At 36.2% G+C, this 20,772-nt stretch overlaps 1 protein-coding gene across 1 annotated transcript in view; it reads left to right on the top strand.

Annotated features, from left to right (window-relative positions):
• The window catches only part of LOC113106186 (cadherin-8-like), an 82,807-nt gene that overhangs the window by 57,716 nt on the left and 4,319 nt on the right, over window positions 1-20,772 (top strand). The window contains exons 4-10 of the mRNA XM_026267862.1: window positions 820-939; window positions 3,133-3,300; window positions 3,765-3,952; window positions 12,243-12,490; window positions 16,219-16,355; window positions 17,994-18,115; window positions 18,712-18,823. Of these exons, the coding sequence (XP_026123647.1) occupies window positions 820-939; window positions 3,133-3,300; window positions 3,765-3,952; window positions 12,243-12,490; window positions 16,219-16,355; window positions 17,994-18,115; window positions 18,712-18,823 (1,095 nt within the window). The remainder of the gene's footprint in view (window positions 1-819; window positions 940-3,132; window positions 3,301-3,764; window positions 3,953-12,242; window positions 12,491-16,218; window positions 16,356-17,993; window positions 18,116-18,711; window positions 18,824-20,772) is intronic.

Raw genomic sequence — 20,772 nt, 5'->3', positions numbered from 1 at the left:
TCTTTTATTCCCTAGTATAAGTATTTTAAACATTTGCTTTTTTTGCTGGTTCCTCTCATGGACAGTTGTGGTACCTCATATTCCTCTCTGGAGTCGAGTCATGAGGGCTTCACTTTGTGTTGCATCAGGGAGAGTTAGGGATGCACCTTTGCTTCGGCCTAAATCAAGCCGTGAACATCCCGGTCCTCGCAGTGAACATTTTTCTTGCTGTTTCCGACAGCTCCAGATACCTGTAGCTGCAGCACAGGCATGCTTGCTGGTCAGACGCTAACCAAGCTGTCAGAGTGCTGTGGAACATGCTTTACAAACAATTACCACACCATCTGCACTGTCAGTGAGCTGTTTAGCATTAGCGTCTCAGTTTCTCTCCCACTCTCGCTCTCTCTTTGTGCATCTCTCTCTTTTTTGTGAATCTTATTTTTCCTCTTTCTTCTCAATTCATCCAAGCCATGGGTTAATGAAGAGGAGGTTAGGAGAGCAGCATGGATTGTTTGTTTGTCTGACTTTCTTCGTTTTGATCTTGTTAAGGCCTGGAGCTGTGATGTTTTTTCATCGTGGAAGTCTCACAGCGTGAGCGAGCGCTTGTGCACATCTGAACAACAAAACACACATTTATGAGTTTATTCCAGAGAAGCTCTTACACAATGGCCAGGGGTATTATTGAAACATCGGTAGGGAGAGAAAAAAATGTTTGTTCTCAAAGAAAACAAGTTCAGAACGTGGACACAGTGGTGCGGTAAATGGAAATAATTGATTTATTTGTTCATTGCAAGTCGTTTTTGTTTATTGAAGAAGATTGTTTTCTCTTCTGCTCCACAGGTACATCAGTAACGAGAGTAACCGCAACTGACGCCGACGATCCAGTGTATGGAAACAGTGCCAGACTGGTCTACAGCATTCTGGAGGGCCAACCTTATTTCTCCATCGACCAAACCACTGGTAAGTCAATCAATCCACAATGTCCAGATGGTCATGAATCATTCAAATGATTCAACAAGCTTATTATCATGCTTAGAAATAGGTGCAAGATGAATGTCCCTTCATGAACCAAGACGAGTTTTAGGTGTTAGATCATTTATCATTTTTTGCAATCATTGTTATTATGATCATCATTACGGGAGGCAGAAAATAAATATTAGAGAAAGACCAAATAAACAAGATCATTTTACCTGAAGGACACATGCAGATGCTGATTTTGTTCTGTAATAGCGCACAAAGCAATTTGCGGCGTCTGATTTAAATGACAGGGCTATCTTTGAATTCCATCTGCGTTCTGCTTCCTTTTCAACCTTGACTTTGTTTTTTTCCCTAATTGCATTTTCAGCTGACTTGTTAACAGTGTGTCTGTAAGCAACATGATTAAATAATGGTGAAATTACATTAATAAGCAATGAGATGGAAATGAACAGCGCGTAATTTGGAAAAACAACAGACAATAAACAAGTCCTGTATCTGTCCAAATTGTATGTGCATATTAAATGAACAGACTTTAAATATCTTTTTTTGTTGTTGTTGTTGGGCTTATGAGAACACCTTGTGCACTTCATAACCCCTTGCATTTCAATCACTCACTGTCAGCTTTGCCTTAAGAATGTAAATGGTCGTGAGAAGGTGTGAAAGCCCAAATTGAAGTGCTGCGTGCGTGGTTTGTGTGATTACTGAACACATGCAGATGGCTTATTCAAGTGAGCCAGATGTTTTAATGAATGTTAATGAAAAATAAGAGGTAAAGGGAAAACAACCATTAGAAACCATTTGACACTTCCAACACCTCGTAGGAAATGAGACACACTTGATAAATAAGTAAACATCATGCACCAATTCATTACTTGGCTAATGGCTTGCAAAGAGCAAAAACAAAATAAATAAATGAAAGGAAAGTAAACCTCCAAATACCTATGGAAATGAATGTTTGTGTTGCCTCGCTTCTGTGATCATCAGGAATTCATTTGAATAGATAATGATAAATCAGGATGACAATAGAATGAGTATTGCCGTGTGCATCAGATTCAGCGTTGTACTGCATATGGCGCACACACACACACACACAGCTGCATCCAGCACTCAGGGAGGCCTGCGCTTCTGTATTCCTATTGACAATCAAAGCACTTCACCTCTAAAAATGCACCTCCTTAGTTCAGTGAAATTATCGTGGTCGGTTGGTCTCCATGACAGAACAAGAAACAAAGACATGTAAGTGCAGCATAAAAAAGTCTAGCAGACAATGCATGCACGCTGTGAATTATTCATGCGTAATGGAACCGGAGCTGGCCCTACAACACTCTTACCTTTCTTCCTGTAGAATGCCTTTGTTTCCTTATTTATTTACGTCTATTATTTGTCGATTTCTTTAATGTGGTTGCTTCTTATTATAGTTTCCATTTCTATACAAAAATATCTTTGATTGTGTAAGATTACATGTCTATGAAGATTCTCAGTCATCCAGTAAAAATGTCTCATAGAATGTATAGTGTAGCATATTTTTCTATTTATCACGTCTTTTTTTTTTTTACTTGTCGAAGTGACTACATCATGATATATATATATATATATATATATATATATATATATATATATATATATATATATATATATATATATATATATATATATATATATATATATAAAACATTATAAGCTAATAAACAATATTGTTTGAGTAGATTACCTGTGTTTTTTTTTTTGTGTTTTTTTGGGAGGGCGGGGTGGGGGGGTATTTATGTATTTATAAATCAATAATGGTGCATACAGTATTAAAGATTATAAGAGACAGACAGCATAATTCGCATTCAATCGGAATATAAATGACTCCGGGTGCAGGGTCAAGTCCTCAGCAAACAAACAAGCTACTTTGAAATGCCAAATGAAAGCAGCCCAGGCAATGCATGGCACACACTAAACTGGTTGGGGGGGTCAAGGACAAGGGAAGAGCTAACAAATTTTGCAAACTACAAACCTCGGAATGCACAATGGCATGTTTATTTAGACCATGTTCATTTTTAATAACATATTTTTATGTATTTATTTAAATAAGTAAATGAGAGATCATTTCAATGCATTCTTTTGTTGTTTTGTTCTTTATAATTTTGAATTATTATATGTAAATCCATGTATTTATTGTTATTGCTATAGCAATCATTAGGGTGGCTCTGGCAGGGATGGATCGTGAGATGAGGGAAGAGTATCTTGTTGTCATTCAAGCAAAAGACATGGGAGGTCACATGGGTGGGTTGTCAGGAACCACCACTGTGACAGTCACTCTTACTGATATCAACGATAACCCACCAAAGTTCTCAAAGGGTAAGGGAGACCCTCTTTTACTGACTATATAAAACACTACATACTACAGTTCAAAAGTTTGGGGTCAGTAAGATTTATTTGTTTATTTAATAAATGAATGCTTTTAATCAGCAAAGATGCATTAATAAAAATAAAAAAAAAATAGACAATTTACATTGTTATCAAAAATGTCAGTAATATATATATATATATATATATATATATATATATATATATATATATATATATATATATATATATATTTATTAAGCAGCACTTTTTTCACACTTTTTTAATGATTATATGATATCAAAACATTTTAATGATTTCTGAAAGATCGTGTGACACTGAAGACTGAAATTGCTGACCCCAAGTTTAAAATAATTGTTTACCATTTGTTGTCTAGTTTTTAGGCTATTTTGTTTTTTCTCTGAGTTCTATTTGTCACCTGATAGACCAGATCTTCTTGTACTTCATATCTAAAGGCTCTTATGAGTTCACTATTACTGAGGATCTTGGCATCGGGAAACCTGGAGGAAGAGTGAAAGCGAATGACAGAGACATCGGGGAAAATGCTAAATCAGCTTACAGCATCATAGGTGGAGACGAGAGGGATGTCTTTGAGATTGTCACTGATGCTCAGACACAGGAGGGAATCCTCAGACTCAAGAAGGTAAGACCAGAAAAGTAGGCTTAATGTGCAATAGGGACTCTCTAACAGTAAACTCTCTGGTACAGGGTCGTCACTGGGCTGCATATTGTGAAAAATATGAAAAGTGGCTCATTACTGATGACAAATGGCTGTTAATATTGAAGAGACAGAACCTCTCAGTATGTATTGCAGGGGTCAGAAACCTATTTGACACGGTGTGCCATTTTAAATCATACCCTCAATAAAGAAAGAATTAATCATGCAAATTAATTATTTATGCAAATTATCACCTTAGTGTTCAGGGCTTTAGTGGTATTGTTTTATATTTTTTTTTTAAAGATGGCTACATTATTTTGCGGCGTAGTTGAGTGCATCTTTTTGTATAATTAGATAGTTGTTAGAGTCACAGACATTCTGCTTTGTGTAGTGAATGGGAAGTTTTGTGTAGTGATGTGCGGGTCGTCTAATAATCCTTGGACCCTGGAATAAATAAATATATATATATATATATATATATATATATATATATATATATATATATATATATATATATATATATATATATATATATATATATATTTTTTTTTTTTTTTTTTTTTTTATTTTTTTTTTTTTTACTGCTGAAAAACCACACTTAAAATTCCTTATACACCTGAAATTGGAAGTAAAACTGCAGTCCAGGTGTTTTGAGGTTTGAGAACTAATGTAAGTCCGAACCCTTTGACTTTCTGTGCTCAATTCTCAGCTCTTGTGTAGCAGTGTATATTTGCATATGGAATGGCCATTGTATGCAAATGAAGAACCCTTCATAGTGGATGAGAGGACAATGAAGCCCTTTTATCTTACAGGAACATCTACATGTGCAACTGTGCAACAAATCTGCACAAACAATGTGACAAATATATGTACATACTAAATTTGTCATTAATTTTCCATGACATATCTAACATATACCATGTTAAAAGTGTAAATGATGACAATGCTATGCACATTATGATGTGTACAAAATAATGAGTGTCACCTGGGAAATTGTTTCAAGGATTTGGGCATGATCTCTATTAATATGAAGAATTATACCAGAATTAAACAAATGAGCTGCCTTAAATAATCTGCATTATTCAACAGTTTGATACATCATCCTCAACCACAGTTCTCCGTTACCTTTATTTTGAGCAACACACTTAAAATCAACATTTAAAAGTGCTATAATTAATAAATAAATAACACATTTAATAAAGCAATACTAATTAGAGGTGTATTGGTACACAAAAGTTATGTTTCAGTATGTTTCTCAATTTGGAAATCAGGATTTGGTATGTTTTTTGGTACATCATACACACACACACACACACACACACATGACCCTAGACCACAATCTGGTCAATATTTTTTTTTTTTTTTTTATACATTAATATATGGTTTGTTAGATTAGGACAATATCTGGCCGAGATACAACTATTTGAAAATCTGAAAACTGAATATATTTATGATAGGAAATTAAGAAATTATCTTCATGGAACATGATCTTTACTTAATGTCCTAATGATTTTTGGCATAAAAGAAAAATCTATAATTTTGACCCATACAATGTATGTTTGTCTATTGTTACAAATATACCCCAGCGACTTAAGACTGCTGTTGTGGTCCAGGGTCACACATATACTAGTCTCAGCCTCAGGCGTGATGTCATGCCTACGGACCATTGGCTAAACGTCTGATGCATATGGTACACAAAAGTAGTTATCGGATTGGTTGTATTCTACAGGATTTCCGCGAGACGTGTGTGTCGCATTCTTTAACGTTCCACATGGAAACAAAGATGCAGTGGTGTCATACCCGCTCACGAAAAAAAGAATTATGTGAGCATAATTTTTGGAACAGGTTTTTCTAAGTGATCAGCTGAGACTTGCATTTATTCTTCAGATATTTATAGCAGGGAATGTGTCTTATCAGTTATATCCATTGCTTCTGCATTCTAAGTCTTGAATTCAATGATGACACACACAAACCAGGATGAAGACGAGAAAGCTGACTCTGAAAGAAAAGCAAGCAATTTGAATGCTAAAAGAAAAGAGGAAGTCAATTAGAACTATAGGAAAAACAAATGGCATGGAGAAATGAGTTTGCAAACTACCTGCGACATCAGCAACCAACGATGAACTGATCGGCTGAGAAAAACAACAGTAGTTGATCACAGACAAATCATAAAAGCTGTGAAAATGAATCCTAAAATACATGTCTGTCAAAAGACCAACAACCTCCAGAAAGTTGGGGTGATGCTCTGTCAATCTACAGTCCACAGGAGAATTTGACACAGAATTACAGAAGCTAGCTACACAGCAAGATACAAACCTCTGATCAGCACCAAAAATAGAAAGGCAATATTTGTCACAAACGTGAGCCAGAAGAGTTTTGGAACTGAGTTGATGGACCAATGAGACTAAGATTAATCTTTATATAAGTGATTGGAAAGCAAATGATCCTAAGCGTACAAGCTCATCTGTAAAGCTTGGTGGAGGTGGTGTCATGGCATGGGCATGCATGGCTGTCTCTAGAACAGGACCTCTTCATTTTAATGATGACTTAATGTATGATGGTTGTAGCAGAATGAATTCAGAAAATCATCTTGGCTATATTCAAGAAAATGCCACCAAACTCATTAGAAAGCACTTAATATTGGATCAAAACAATGACCCAAAACACCCTGCCAGTTCAGTCAGGGACTTTATCAGGGCAAAGAAATGTAAAGACTTAGATTGCCCAAATCAGTCTCCAGATTTAAATCCGATTGATCATTAATTTCACCAGCTGAAGAGGAGACTAAAGCCTGAAACTCCTCAAAAGAAGCAACAGTTTGAATTGGCTGCGTTAAAGGCTGGGGGAAAGCATTTCAAAGCATAAGACCAAGAGTTTTACATATGCCTTAAATTCAACTGTTCTGATACTTATGCTCACATCAAATAGTGGAATGGACTCTAAAAGTGCTGTCCTTTTATTTGGTAAAACATGTATGTGTCGAAAGACCTAATAATAAAATGTGACATTCTGTAGTTCTGTCGCATATTCATCTTTTAGTCATATTTGCAAATGTCTTGACTCCACAGCAGAGAAAGCAATTTTGTCTTCACTGTTCCAATACTTATGGAGGGCACTGTATATATAAGAAAGTATTTTACTGAACAAACTCTTAATTTGTCTTTAAAATAAAATAGTCTTTTATTACAGCCGCAACCAGCTGCAACACTCTTCATGTTGGAGTTTATTGTGCTGTCGTAAATTGGAGAGATTTGCAGCTTTGGATGCAAAATATTTTAGCAAAACTTGTATTTTAGTCATATTGTGCCACTGCTCATTCAGTGAATTATGTGATATCTAGTGCTTTATATAAGGCATATTTTATTTTTTAGACATTTTTTTTTTCTTCCCCCACAGCAGCTTACTCTATGTCCTGCTTTTCATTTTCAGATGCATGTGCAACATCAAAGTATGTCAAAATGAAATGTATTGATCTAAATCTCATTTGAAAATATTAGAAGGCAGTCACTTGCACTTCAGCCTGGTTGGTGCTCACGGAACAGGACATGATATTCCAGGGAGGAAACCCAAGGTCTAGCTCGGACCAAGGACCGGACCGTCGTATGCATGCCTAGAAATGGGTTTTGGGAAGCTAAATGCATTGGTAATCCTGTTAACAACTTATTTCTTCCTAAAATCCCTTTGTGGAAGAGATACATCGATGATGTTTTCTTCATCTGGACAGGGAGCTTGTTTGAATTGCAGATTTTCATGGCCTATATTAACTCTACCAAATCCTTTCTGAGATTCACAGTAGAACACTCTACAGAAAATATTAACTTTTTAGATTTGACTATTTACAAAAATTCGAAAGGAGTTTTAGGAACATCAATCTTTCGTAAACCTCTTAGTAGAAATACTATCCTCAGAACAGATAGCCATCATCCTAAACAACTTAGTAAAAATATTCCTATTGGCCAATTTTTACGACTTAGGAGAAATTGTAGTAACGATGCCGAGTTTGAGCGCGGAGCAGTAGAAATGATAGAACGCTTAAATAAATAAATAAATGTAAAATGTAAATTTAAATGTATGTAGGTCAGACTAAACGGCCCTTTAAATTACGCATTGCAGAACATGAAGCAGCAATTCGGAACCGTAATATGGACTATGCAATTGCGAGACATTTATGTACAAGCTAATCACGGCTCTAATGCGTCCTTAAAATTTTGGGGAATTGAAAGACTTCTACCCTTCCAACGAGGCGGCGATTTAGTCAAGTACCTACTACAAAGAGAGGCGTTCTGGATTTTCACTCTCAACACAGTGGAACTTAATGGTCTGAATGAGGAACTGGGCTTCTAATGTTTTTTTTTTTTTTTTATAATTCACACTGGTTTACACCTGAGTGCCTAATTATGATTAATTAATCGATGTATCACACCCATCTAGGCTTGTGGCCAATGATTTGAATTTCAATGCTATAAAATCTGTATGTTGCCATTCATTGTTTGACTCTGAAGAAGACGCATGAGCGTCGAAATGTTAGTCGTTTTTTAAGAAATTATTATTTAATGTTGTGTGCTCCGGTTCTGTTTCCTTGGTCCGAGCTAGACCTTGGGTTTCCTCTCTCATTTGAAAATATATTGATATACCGTACCAAAAGAATTTCTAAGTTCATGTCATCATACGGTACTTGTGCACATGTAGTGGTTAAAACAATGCATTTATCCGTACGTACTGCATACTGAACTGGAAGACCCATCCCAAGAAATTTGATACAAATATGTGTACCAGTACACCCCTTATAGTAAAGGCCTCTGAATATCAAAATGTTAACTTGGAAGAAAGGGAAGAAAATGTAGAAACAAAGCGAGAAATAAAAAAAACAGTCATTTGGTGTGTCCCAGGTCTCTCACAGCTGAATGCGTAATGGCATGCCTGTTTTTCCTCGTCTTCTCATCCCATAGCACTTGGCCTGGAATCTGTTGTCTGCATTACTAATAGCATGATGGATGGCATTGCATGAGAAAAACAGGCAATCAACAGCCCACTCCCCGCTAACCTCTATACCTCCAGACGGTGCCTGAGTTCAAGAGAGCAGAACAAGCTTGTAAAGCACACAACCCTTATTTTTCTTCAATTTTTTGCACCTGCCACTGTGCACAGATACACTTTTTCCCCAGGCATTGGTGCTGAGCCGACGTGCGCCAACTATTATGTGCAGCAAGTTGTCTGATGCAGCCCTCACCAACAATTAAAATTGTATTTAATTTCTGCTAAATATTGAATGCTCATGACCAAAAAGCCTTTGTAGCGAGGTTAAACATTAATCTGAGTGAGATGCCACAGGCTCAAACAGTCAAGATACTGCTTTGTTGTAAAAGGATGGATGCTTTACGCTGTGGTGGTGGTGAGGGTTGCTGTACCTCCCCCGCTGCTGATCTTTGATGCTTCTAAATGTCCCTGTATACATACACCCTCACACCATGCTAGTTGCTTTCAAACAGGCACATATATATGTGGGGAAATCAGTCACAGCCATGCGGTTCAGTGTGCGTTCAGGCCACATGAAAGCCTGAATTGCATCATCTGGAAACGACGGAGGTCAATTGACAGCCGTAGTCATATTCAGGCCTTTCCGCACAATGAGTGCCAAAAGCGATACCCAGAGGGATGCAGAAGTGCCAATCTGACTGTAGAGAGTCAAATGGCATGCATGACTATCAAAAGAATGAGGTGTTGGCATGGTATTTTTAGATGGAACAGATTCGCAGTGTCTGAGATGAGAGGAGCTAGTTTCAGTCCTGCCAATATGCAAAGCTGCATTTGAATGGTGTTCTCAAAAATCTCAGCTACATTTAAATGGTAACATTTCAAGCATGTTGCATGGTAAAAGAGATAACTTTTCTTTCTTTCTTCCTTTTTGTATATGCTGCTTTGTTTACCCATTTTTATATAGAGACATAAAACTCTATGAACTGTCACCAACATTCAATAGTCCCAAACAGCACTGACCTTTTCCAAAGCAAGCAAGGTGCCAGACTGCAGCTTGTTCTGAATTTCACATCATAGGGCAAGTTCTGCTTGTGAAGTCCTACTGAATGGTGCAGTCTTATTTGCTGGGGTGCACATAAGTGGACTGCAGGTCCGCATGAGTGACCAAAATAAGAAATGTGTTGTGTAAATAAGTTTAGAGCGTGCATTTGCGTACCAACATGGCTGTTAATGCACAATTACCATTTTAGATCGACAAACTGTACTGTATAAGATTTCTTTTCGAACTGAAAGCATAAATCTAGGTTACCCACTACGTTTTCAACGCACAGTGCAAAATTATGACATTTCATTCATCGACGCTCTACAGATGTATATACTTACTTGCCGCCAAATATAATTTTCAAATATCGAAAATTATGAAAGTTCGAAAAAAATAATAGAAAAAAAATAATAATAATAGCATTTTATTTTAAAGTTTACTATAAAATAATTGTATTTGTATTTAATACTCCCTTTTTAAATTATTGTTTTATAAAATATTTAAATAATTACTAAATAAATTGCAATAATAATATTTCTATTATATATATATATATATATATATTTTTTTTTTTTTTATAGTTATATTTGATGGGTCACACTACGTGCCTTGTGAGAACCAAACAAAATCTCCAGGTTATCATATAAGAACCAGGCTGAGAAAAAAAAAAAAAAAAAAAAAGATGTGCACCCCTGGCTATTTGCACAACCTAACCATTTTATTTATTTATTTTTTTGGTAAAAAAAAAAAAAAGATGATGATTTTTAATTGCTATATTTATTTACATTTAAATTTATATTAGAAATAGTAATGGAAAAAGACAGGAATCTATTGGAATAGAGAGGACTGATGGGAAGGGTCATACTGTTTCAGAATTCTCTGTGAATAGCTTTGAAGGAGCTAAAGAGTAGGTAATGAATTAAAGGTGCACCAGTCAACCATATCAAGAGTTCTGTATTATGCCGTAGTGTACAAGAGGATGACAAAAAAGAAGTACTTTGTGAAAGCACATCTGGAGTTTGCCAGAAAGCCTAATAATAGTGAAAGCAATGAGATGAAAAAAAAAAAAAAAAAATCTGATTTTTATAGATTGGTTGGACTCCCACAGAAAGAAATGTAAGAAACTTACACTCAAACATTAATATATATATACATATAATATATAACGGTAAATATATTAGTAGTATTTCAAAATATTTATATTTTAAATAAATGGCTTTCTTTTAACAGTAGACAGAAGTACATGGGCTGTTCTCATCCGGGTGCCCTGCTGTCAGCCGCACTGACTTCAAAGTGTGCTGATAGAGGAACTCCAGCTGCTCTTCTCTCCCAGCTGGGGCTGCTCTCGGCCCGGCTCCAGTGTCCGCCTGACCTCCCCTGTGGGACGGAGGCTTTTTTTTTTTTCTTTTTTTTTTTTTTTTTTTTTTTTTTTTTTGATAACATAAGCAAATTCTTCATTCTACTACTTCAGCTCATTCCTATAGCCTGTTTCTTTTCATGTGTACTTCAGCAGTCAGGTCTAGTTTAGTTTCTGTCAATAAAAGACCAAAGGGGAGACTTGAGCCCTTTTTCAAGTTCAAATAAGGTAGAGAGAGGTGTGATTCAGAACACAATGGAAAAACCATGAATTTTTTACTAGATGAAAATATAAAACTGCGCTCTGTGCCGAGTTCTCTTCACTGTGGCATGTATGTACACAGGTGGGGTGAACATGGGGCCTTTCTTCATACGCTGAAATCACAAATATTTATCCTGGAGTACAAATAATTCCCAAATTGTATTTTATCTGCTACTTCAATAATACCTCACCATTGGATAATTGCCTCGGAGAATACATTAACAATGTTAACGTCATGGTATTGTGGGCAAGGATTAATTTTGTTTTCAGACAACACAAACACACAAATTGTATTTTTCATGATTTCTTAACAATTTGCAATGCAGTCCTTGTGTTTCCATTAGATTAACCTTATTTGCAGCCTCATTTAAATCCCAAACACATGCTGTCTCCGCCACAAATTAATAACACATCCCACGCTCCAGGTGAAAGTGTGGTTATTGCTACTAAATATTATTTTTGTTCACCCTGCTAGTGGGCTCGCAGCAGCTTAAATCTTATCCGTTGCAAGGTGGGAGGAAGCTGGTGCAATTACAGTCAGTCCTGCAAGTCCGCTAAAACCAGAAAGCCGTTTGTCTTTGTTTTGTGCCCATTAATAATAAACATTCCTCTTTCATCCCCTTTTCTCTGTTTCCCAGCCTCTGGACTTTGAGTCCAAAAAATCCTACAATCTAACAGTGGTGGCGACCAACATACGTGCCGATTCGGTTACGGGTGGGCCTTACATGGACCAGGCCACTGTCAAAATCACCGTTGAGGATGCAGATGAACCCCCTGTGTTCACAAAGTCTGCTTATCTCTTCGATGTGCATGAAAACGCTGCAATCAACACAGTCATAGGAGCGGTGGCGGCGAGAGACCAGGACGCCACACACAGCCAAGTCAGGTAAAGGCAATCATTTATGGCCAACATGAACTATGTTGTCCTCCTTGGCGAAATTAGGCCAAAAAAAAAAAAAAAATGTTCTTCATTAAGCCAAGAGAGGTTCAAGCTCAAGCTACTGCTTCAATCTAATATCCAAGTTCTCCTTCACCACTGCATCCTACCAGCCATTAAATGCTGCCGCTGAAATTGCCTTTAGAGGTGCATTTGCATTCAGACTAAATGGAGCTCTCACCTCCACAGAATTGGTTGTACTGGGAAAGAGAGAGGGAGAGAGATAGGACAGTGACACAATAAGATTCCCCCCCTTCCTCTCACTGATGTATTTCACTTCTGTGACTTCCTACTTGAAAAATTACAAGGGCACCTTCAGTATAGGTTATACAGCCAATTTCTCTCAGTCCAACCTAGCGTTTCATTAATTCTCCAGTGACTCGAAATGATGTTTTAGGGACAACATGCAACAGGTTGTGTAATTACACGGGGAACTGGGAGCAGGGAGAAATCAGAGATTGGGTTTCAACGCTGCAATGGAGTTTGCACCAAGTGAGCATTCTTGTGTGTGATATATTTATTCCAAGGCTGTGCGATATATCAAAATAAAACTGAAATGGCTTAGTGGGATTTTTTTTTGTTTTAATTAAATATACAGGTATGAACTGTGTGTTTCAGAGTGAAGTGTGCCACTGTGTTATTTTATACATAAGCAACTCATGATTCTGTGTGTTTTTAGCATCTCAGACCAGCTCAGTTCACAGTAAATGCTGCTCCGCAACACTTGATTATATTCATATTGAATGGCTCAAGATAGTGATAATGTGGCTTGTGATAAACCCAGTATCAAACTGTAAAGAGTGTGAACACCCAATTTATTCCCAAATTGTTCAGCCCTAAAAGGATGGTTAGCATTACGAGTATGTTTGATTTTAATCATTCTTATTTTATATACTGTCGATTATGTCCTCAAAAGTTAATGTCTCTCTTTTGTATAAGAACTGTTTGTTCTACATTGTAGTGTATTTGTGTATGTCGTTTTATATTTCATAGCAATTTCTTTAGCTGTCGCTATTTAGGAGTGATTTAAATGTTCCAGCTGTGACATATGAGGAAGAAAATATTTGGCATTTGCTGTTGCCAAGGTGAGATTTTTTTTATTTATTTTTTTTTATATCCTACCTGGATTGATCTGACTGGTCTGACATGCAGGCTTTTCATTTTGATGCGTTTGTGTTATGTGAAAGATGAATTACTTCTATCCTGAGGCCATTGAGTAGATTGTGTTAAGCTAAGCAACACAAGGTTGTTTTAAGCATTAAGAGATGAATGATCTTTTCTAATGTGATCAAATGATTTTTGGTTGTTTGACTTTTTGCTGAATTTTGAACCATAAAGTGGTAAAGTTGCATGTCTTCCTAAGCAGAGCTGAAGGGTTGAAGTAGTTTTAAAAGCTAAAAGCCACTTAGGAAATGAGAAACCAGATAAAAAATAAAAAAAAAAGAATAAAAAAGATGACTGACTTTATTTAGCCAATAGCCCATGCAGAATTGCATAGAGAAATAAGATAACCAGACCTCACCTCAAATGACAAAATTTCTGCTTGAATACAGCTAATTGTGCATATCGGTTTGGTTGTCACATCAATACAACTTGCAATCAAGGTCTAACGGGCATGAATAAAAAAAAATGGTGTAACTGTGGCTTTCAAAGGACTCTGGTTAAATGAAAATGTCAGTTTAAATCGCAGCTCGACATGGAAACGGTGATACACAGAAACATTGCTTCACATCAGTCTGACCTCTCAGACCATTCCTACCTTCAGCCTTCCCATCTCTCTTTCTCTCTCTCTCTCTCTCTCTCTCTCTCTCTCTCTCTCTCTCTCTCTCTCTCTCTCCACTTTTAAGATTGCAGGATTTCTCTCGTTATTGTGGAACTGACGTGCATCAAATGGTGCCAAGCTGTGTCCAAGTTCAAATTAGCCCTGTTAGAAGTATTGTCTATCTGTCAAAAGAAGTGTGGGTGTAATCAGTGGGGATCTTTTAACCTTCTCTGACAGAAGTCCCTCTGGCTCCAGATCTTGTTATGGCACCTGATATCTAACATATGCTAATACATGGTGCCTGCTCTTGAAGGCAATTGTTTTATACCGATGTACACTGTACTTATAGAGGAGGCAGAGACATTTGATTTGGTTACTGTACATTTACAGGGTGCAGCCTACTGGAAAATATTTGGTACAGTAGTTTCTGTGAAAGTCCTCTTAATTACTCTTTTACCCGACATAATAACTACATGGCAAAAGGCCTAGGGAACATGTTCTATCCTGTGCTTTTTTTAGTGAAAAAAAGATTTTCAAATTAAAAATAGTATTATTAGAAACTAATGCCATCACAAAGATCATGCTAATTCTTCTTATTATTCCTCTTCTTCTTCTTCAAAATAATAATACATGTTTGTTATTCATAAATGTGTCTATGAAAACAAGGTATTTTAATCAGCCTATATATATATATATATATATATATATATATATATATATATATATATATATATATATATATTCTTTTTTTTTTTTTTTTTTTTTAGAAGTGAGGAGTTGTATTTAACACTGTGAACGCAAAATAGCCACATCCAAACTACATACTTAATCAAGATAACCTTTGAACCCTTTAAAGTTTGTTTTATGTATTATTCTTACTATTTATTTATTTATTTTATTTTTATTTTTTTCTACCTTGAATACAAAAAAAAAAAAAAATCCCATGGAATAATTAATTACAGATTTGATTGTTTGTTTCAAATTTTTTTTTTTTTTTTTTTCTCTTACTACATTCCCCACTGTAACTTTGTCAGTTTGATTGACACATAGCAGAACATTTCAGGGTCTGTCTCTCGGTGGTACGTGGAGCTGTCAGAGCTTGACTGAAATCCACTCAGCCTCCTGGAGACTGTCCCAGGAGGGAATTCTGTCTGGCTGCCCGCACAGCAGTAGAGCACTCCTCCTGGACTTCCACCCTCAGTCTCAGGATCTCTACCACGGCTGAACATGTTCCTCACGTTCACTATCCAGGCCAATTAATTATTTCCTTTCCTTTCCTAGCATTTTTTTTTTTTTTTTACTTTATTTAACAACTCATCCTTCATCCACTGGGGCCTTCTTACATGTTATACTTCACACTCATGTTTGAGAATGCCCAAGTAGACTTTACCCTGGTTATTCCAAGATTAGTAAATTATAGGTGCATATAAACTAGGTTGAATATAAATGTTGTACATTTCTGTGTGGAATGTCAGATTTTCTAAACTATGATCAAAAGTATGTCTTCAGAAAAATAATTGAAACTATTTTTTTTTTGGGGGGGGGGGGGGGGCATGTGGTATTTTGGAGTATTTATTGGTTTATGTCGGCCACTAACTACTGTATACAGTGTGTGTGTGTGTGTGTGTGTGTGTGCGTGTGTGTGTGTGTGTGTGTGTGTGTGTGTGTGTGTGTGTGTGTGTGTGTGTGTGTGTGTGTGTGTGTGTGTGTATGTATATATATATATATATATATATATATATAATATTAAATAATATAATATAATTCTTTTTTTGTGTGTGTGTTTCTAAAGAATTTCTCTCTATTTCTTTCTTTGTTTTCCTCTACAGTCTCAACAGATAACCTTTTGGACCATTTTACCTCTTGTACTAAAATGGTTTTATTCTCTCTCCCTCTCTTTGTTTTTCCTCTACAGGTATTTTATTGATAGACACACAGATTTAGAGAGGCAGTTTAACATCAATGTTGATGACGGGAAGATCACATTAGCTAAACCTCTGGATAGAGAGACGGATATGTGGCACAATATCACAGTGACAGCCACCGAAGTCCGTAAGTACTATTTCCCTTTCTTCCTCTTCTCGACTGAAACATTAAATGTTTTATGTTTTAAAATGATTGTATAACAATATCAAAGAGGTTGTTACAGTAATGCGCAAAGAGATCATTAAAATCTGGGTAGAGGCACTTCAGACCAATAAAAAATTCACATCACAGTTAACATCTTTGTTAATTATGTAACAGGATTTACAATGGAGAAACATATGCAGGTTTATAAAGGCACTAAGAAAAAAAGGCCAGAAACTAGAAATGAACCATAACAGCTAATGTAATAGAAGCTTTACCTTACACATCGGGTATTAATTTACCATCAGCAGATTTTAAAGTGCTGAAGTTTCCTCTCAGAAACTGAAGACAGAAATTGTACTGAATTAAACAGCTCAGCAGTTAATTTCATGGACATCTAATGAGTAATTTCTACTCACGCCAGAGCTGTTTGCTGTACATAACAGATAAAAGAACATCTGTTGACTGGATAAAGAACTTATTAAACACAAGCTGTGGACCAGAAATAAACATTGCACAAGCCATCCATAAACCTCGAGAATCATTTTGATTGGCATGTACAGCTACATTTTTCAGATACTGGAGCCAAAAATCTTTCCCTGGAGGAGGAAAAAATACTGATGTTGTCATATACAATTAACATAAGATGTCTCTGAGCTCAGAGAGCTGAATGAACTGAATTACTTAAGGGCTCCTCACATTGCAACATTGCATGTGAAGTTAAGCGTGCAAAATGTTCATCTTTCTCACTGTTTTAATATGATGACCAACAAACCTGGATTTTTTTTTTTTTTTCTTTTCTTTTTTGGCGGATGCCTCTGGTGAAAAAGAATTTGAAAAGAGATGTCTGTACAGCATGGCTATGGATATGATTCTGTGCTATTTCATTATGTTGAAACGTCTGGTCAAGGCTCATAAGCTTCTTGCCTTTTTTTTTTTTTTTAAGTAAGGTGATCAAAGAGCAAAATTAATTGACAGGTCAAATGCATTTCAAATGCTGTTTGCTGTTCTAAGTGTCACACATTACAGAAGTATGCCCTGAATTTCCGTACGATGTTAAGGTACCATGTCATGTGCTAAAGCCAAACGAATAGATAATTGTTTTAAAAGTCAGCGGTTGCAACCCTAATTAAATACAATCATTTACATGGGTCCTCAAAAGGGACTGTGAATTACCGCCAGTGAATAATTCCAATGAAAAGTTAATCTAATTAAATTGCCCTTTATTGTCTTCTAGACTTCAGCTGCCACCATTTTATTAATATTCATTTTTTTCAACCTTCATGTATAAAACATGCACCTGTACAGAGGATTTCAAAAGCACTTTGAATGTGTTTTTTCTCTCTCTCTCTCTCTCTCTCACCGTAATCCTGTTTTGCATACTTGATAATGTCTAAAGCTCAGACTGATGCTGCGTCTCATCTGTCTCTCCATCAACCCAGAGGATGGGAGAGAAAAAAAAAAGGAGAGGAAGAGAGAAAACGGAATAGTTGTGAGGCAGAAAAAGAGACCGAAAATAACTGGGTCATTGTATTTACCTGGGATTTGCAATAGCTCCCTTCTATATTTGGCCACTGCACTTCTGTTTTCAGTGTTTTAATAGCTTGTCTCTTTTCATATTAGGGAACCACAGCCAGATTTCCAGAGCAATAGTGGCGATCAAAGTGCTGGACATAAACGACAACGCCCCTGAGTTTGCCACCGAATACGAAGCATTCCTTTGTGAAAACGGCAAACCTGGACAGGTAAGAGGGCATGAATCAGACCCGCCAGCAGCATCTCCCTCTCACAGCTCCTCCGTAACGATCAGCCGCGGTAAATTACAGCCTATTGATTTAAGAGAGAGAAGTAAGAGACACCTGGGTGGCCTTTTTTAGCCACTCACTCTCTCTCTCTCTCTCCCTCTGCAGAAAATGAAAACAATCAGATCCATTCAGGCTCAGTCAGAGCCTGCATCTCTCTAGCCGACATGCAGTGTCTGTGACTAACAGTATCAGTATGTACTTCCTCACCCTCCGCCCTCTAACACAGTCACTGCAAGAACATTCTCCATCCATGTGGGGGAAAAAATGACCGGGACGCCTGGGTCCTGCTTTTCAGCTAGTTGTAAATCATAAAGAAAAAGAACATGTCTTGAACAGGGGTGGCAGATATATAGATGGACTTGGCACAGAAAAGTGGGCTGCCAAAGCCTGCGCCCCCTTAGCTTAGGGTCTCTACTTTTATGAGTGAATGGGACAGATTTTTCATCCCGTGTTGGCTGCTGTCAGTGTCTGGCCTCATATGATGTCAAAAGTAGAGTAATGGATGGCTGGTCATGTCTTTGTGTCTGTGTCCACAGGTGATTCAAACCATCAGCGCTGTGGACAAAGACAATCCTTCCCAGGGACACACTTTCCACTACCGCCTGGAGATGCTCAACAATCCCAATTTCACCATCAAAAACAATTTAGGTATGTTCATCCACATCTATTTTATTTATTTTTTCAACATCTCCCAATTTAATGTTTTAGCCACCAGTACTGTGATGCACACATACTGGGATTGGGCAACCATTAAGCTCTTTGGAACGAAATTCACAAAATGCAAAAGATTATTGTAAACTGTTTTCACCATGTCTCCGGTTGTATATCTTTTAAACTCTGATGTTGTTGTAAATAGTTTTGGTGCATATTTTTTGCATATTTTGCATATTTGCATACCCCCCCCCCAAAAAAAAATCAAAAAATCAAAAAAATCAAAAGAATATGTAATAATAAAATTTAGGTATGACTGGCACATGACTATGAAACAGCAGTGAATTAAGAATGAGAGAGATGCATCTGTACGTGCAAACATTGTGTGTCAAGCGCAGTCCGGAGGCATGCATTTGAAGGGGAAATCTGGTGGAATTAGTGTACCCAAAAGTTAGCAGATGCACAATTGTCTGGACATCAGCTATTTTGTACTCCCCAGTGCATTTTGAAAGAAAGCAAATGAACAGAATCCAAGCCGAGGTTTAGCGATGCAACTCGATGTAGGGTGACTTCCTCAAAGCTGAGGCTGTGCAGCAGATGGTTCTAAATTTGTTTGCTAAATACACTGATTCTTTTCTTTCTTTTTTTGTATAACCTATCCGACCTTCTTTTTCACACTGCGCTCCTGCTGTTCCCGCTGCACAGCCTAGTATTGCACTATGCTTTCGAAGACTTGAGGGAGAACTGTATTGATCTAGTTCCATTTGGCATGTGGTTGTATGGCTGACCGTTGAAGGAGCTGTTGTTTTGGCTGCACACCAAAAAGAGGAAACGTGATATTTTTGAACCAGACGGATCAGACGTTACTTCAAAAGAGCTCTGCCTTCCAAGGGACAGTCATGATTTGAGTTAATATAAGAGTAAGGAAGCGTCTGAAAGGGAAAGAAATTGTGTCTCCCTCTAGTCTATGTAAAGAGTGGGGTGATATAAAAGCCGTATATAAATCTAAAGAAAAATAGGTAAAAAAAAAAAAAAACAATCATAATAATAACAAATATTATTTAATTGTTAGTGCTATGCATTGTGTTAATTTTAAGTTAAATAAAAATAAGATCATTTGAGTATATTTTAAAAGAAAAAAAAAACAATTTAAGTTTTTCTGCTTAACAATTAATTTTACATAAAAAATGCCATGTTTAATTCAAAGTGTTTGTTATTTTCTTTATTAATTATTTGTTAAAAGTTACTAGCAGTTTCTAAGTCATTTTGTTTTATCAACATATGTTTAATTTAAACAAAAACTTAGAAAACAATGTTTAAAAAATAACAATTGTATACTTTCAACTATACTTTATTTTTGTTTATTAAAAGAAATCCAGTTCCAGGTATGAAATAAGAATTTCAGAATTCAAGAGTAGCACATCAAAGAACTAGTATCAATTATGCTAAAGAAGTTGTGATTAAAATGAGTGTGTGTTAATATACAAAGTGGATTATTATGGAATTTTATTTTGTTATTATTATTATTTTTATTTTTTTTTGTCTTCTCTCTGTTTATGTGCTGTGATAAAAGGTAGATGGTAGTGATAACATAAACATAAAACAGGTTTATGATGGGGTGAAATTATTTTTGTTGTTATACATTGCATGTGCTGGGTTGAATAAAGTGATCAAATGCACAATTTTCAAATATGTCTAGTATGAATGTACTGGCTAATATTATAAAATTCCTCCTCTTTACATTATGTAGATTATAAAAAAATAAATTAGCAGTACATTATTGTAAAATAAATTGAAAGTAGTAAAAGGAAATATATAATAAACAATGCTGTTGAGCTCATAAATATTTCTTAAATGTGTTCACTTTGTCTTTAGTAATTTCAGTAATGTTGTAGCTAGTTATAACTATACCGTTTTATATTTGTTAATACAATGAACAAGAAACA

Source organism: Carassius auratus, chromosome 7, assembly GCF_003368295.1.
Source record: "Carassius auratus strain Wakin chromosome 7, ASM336829v1, whole genome shotgun sequence".
NCBI lineage: Eukaryota > Metazoa > Chordata > Actinopteri > Cypriniformes > Cyprinidae > Carassius > Carassius auratus.
Note: the sequence above shows the minus strand (reverse complement) of the source record. Positions and strands in the feature narration are given on the sequence as shown.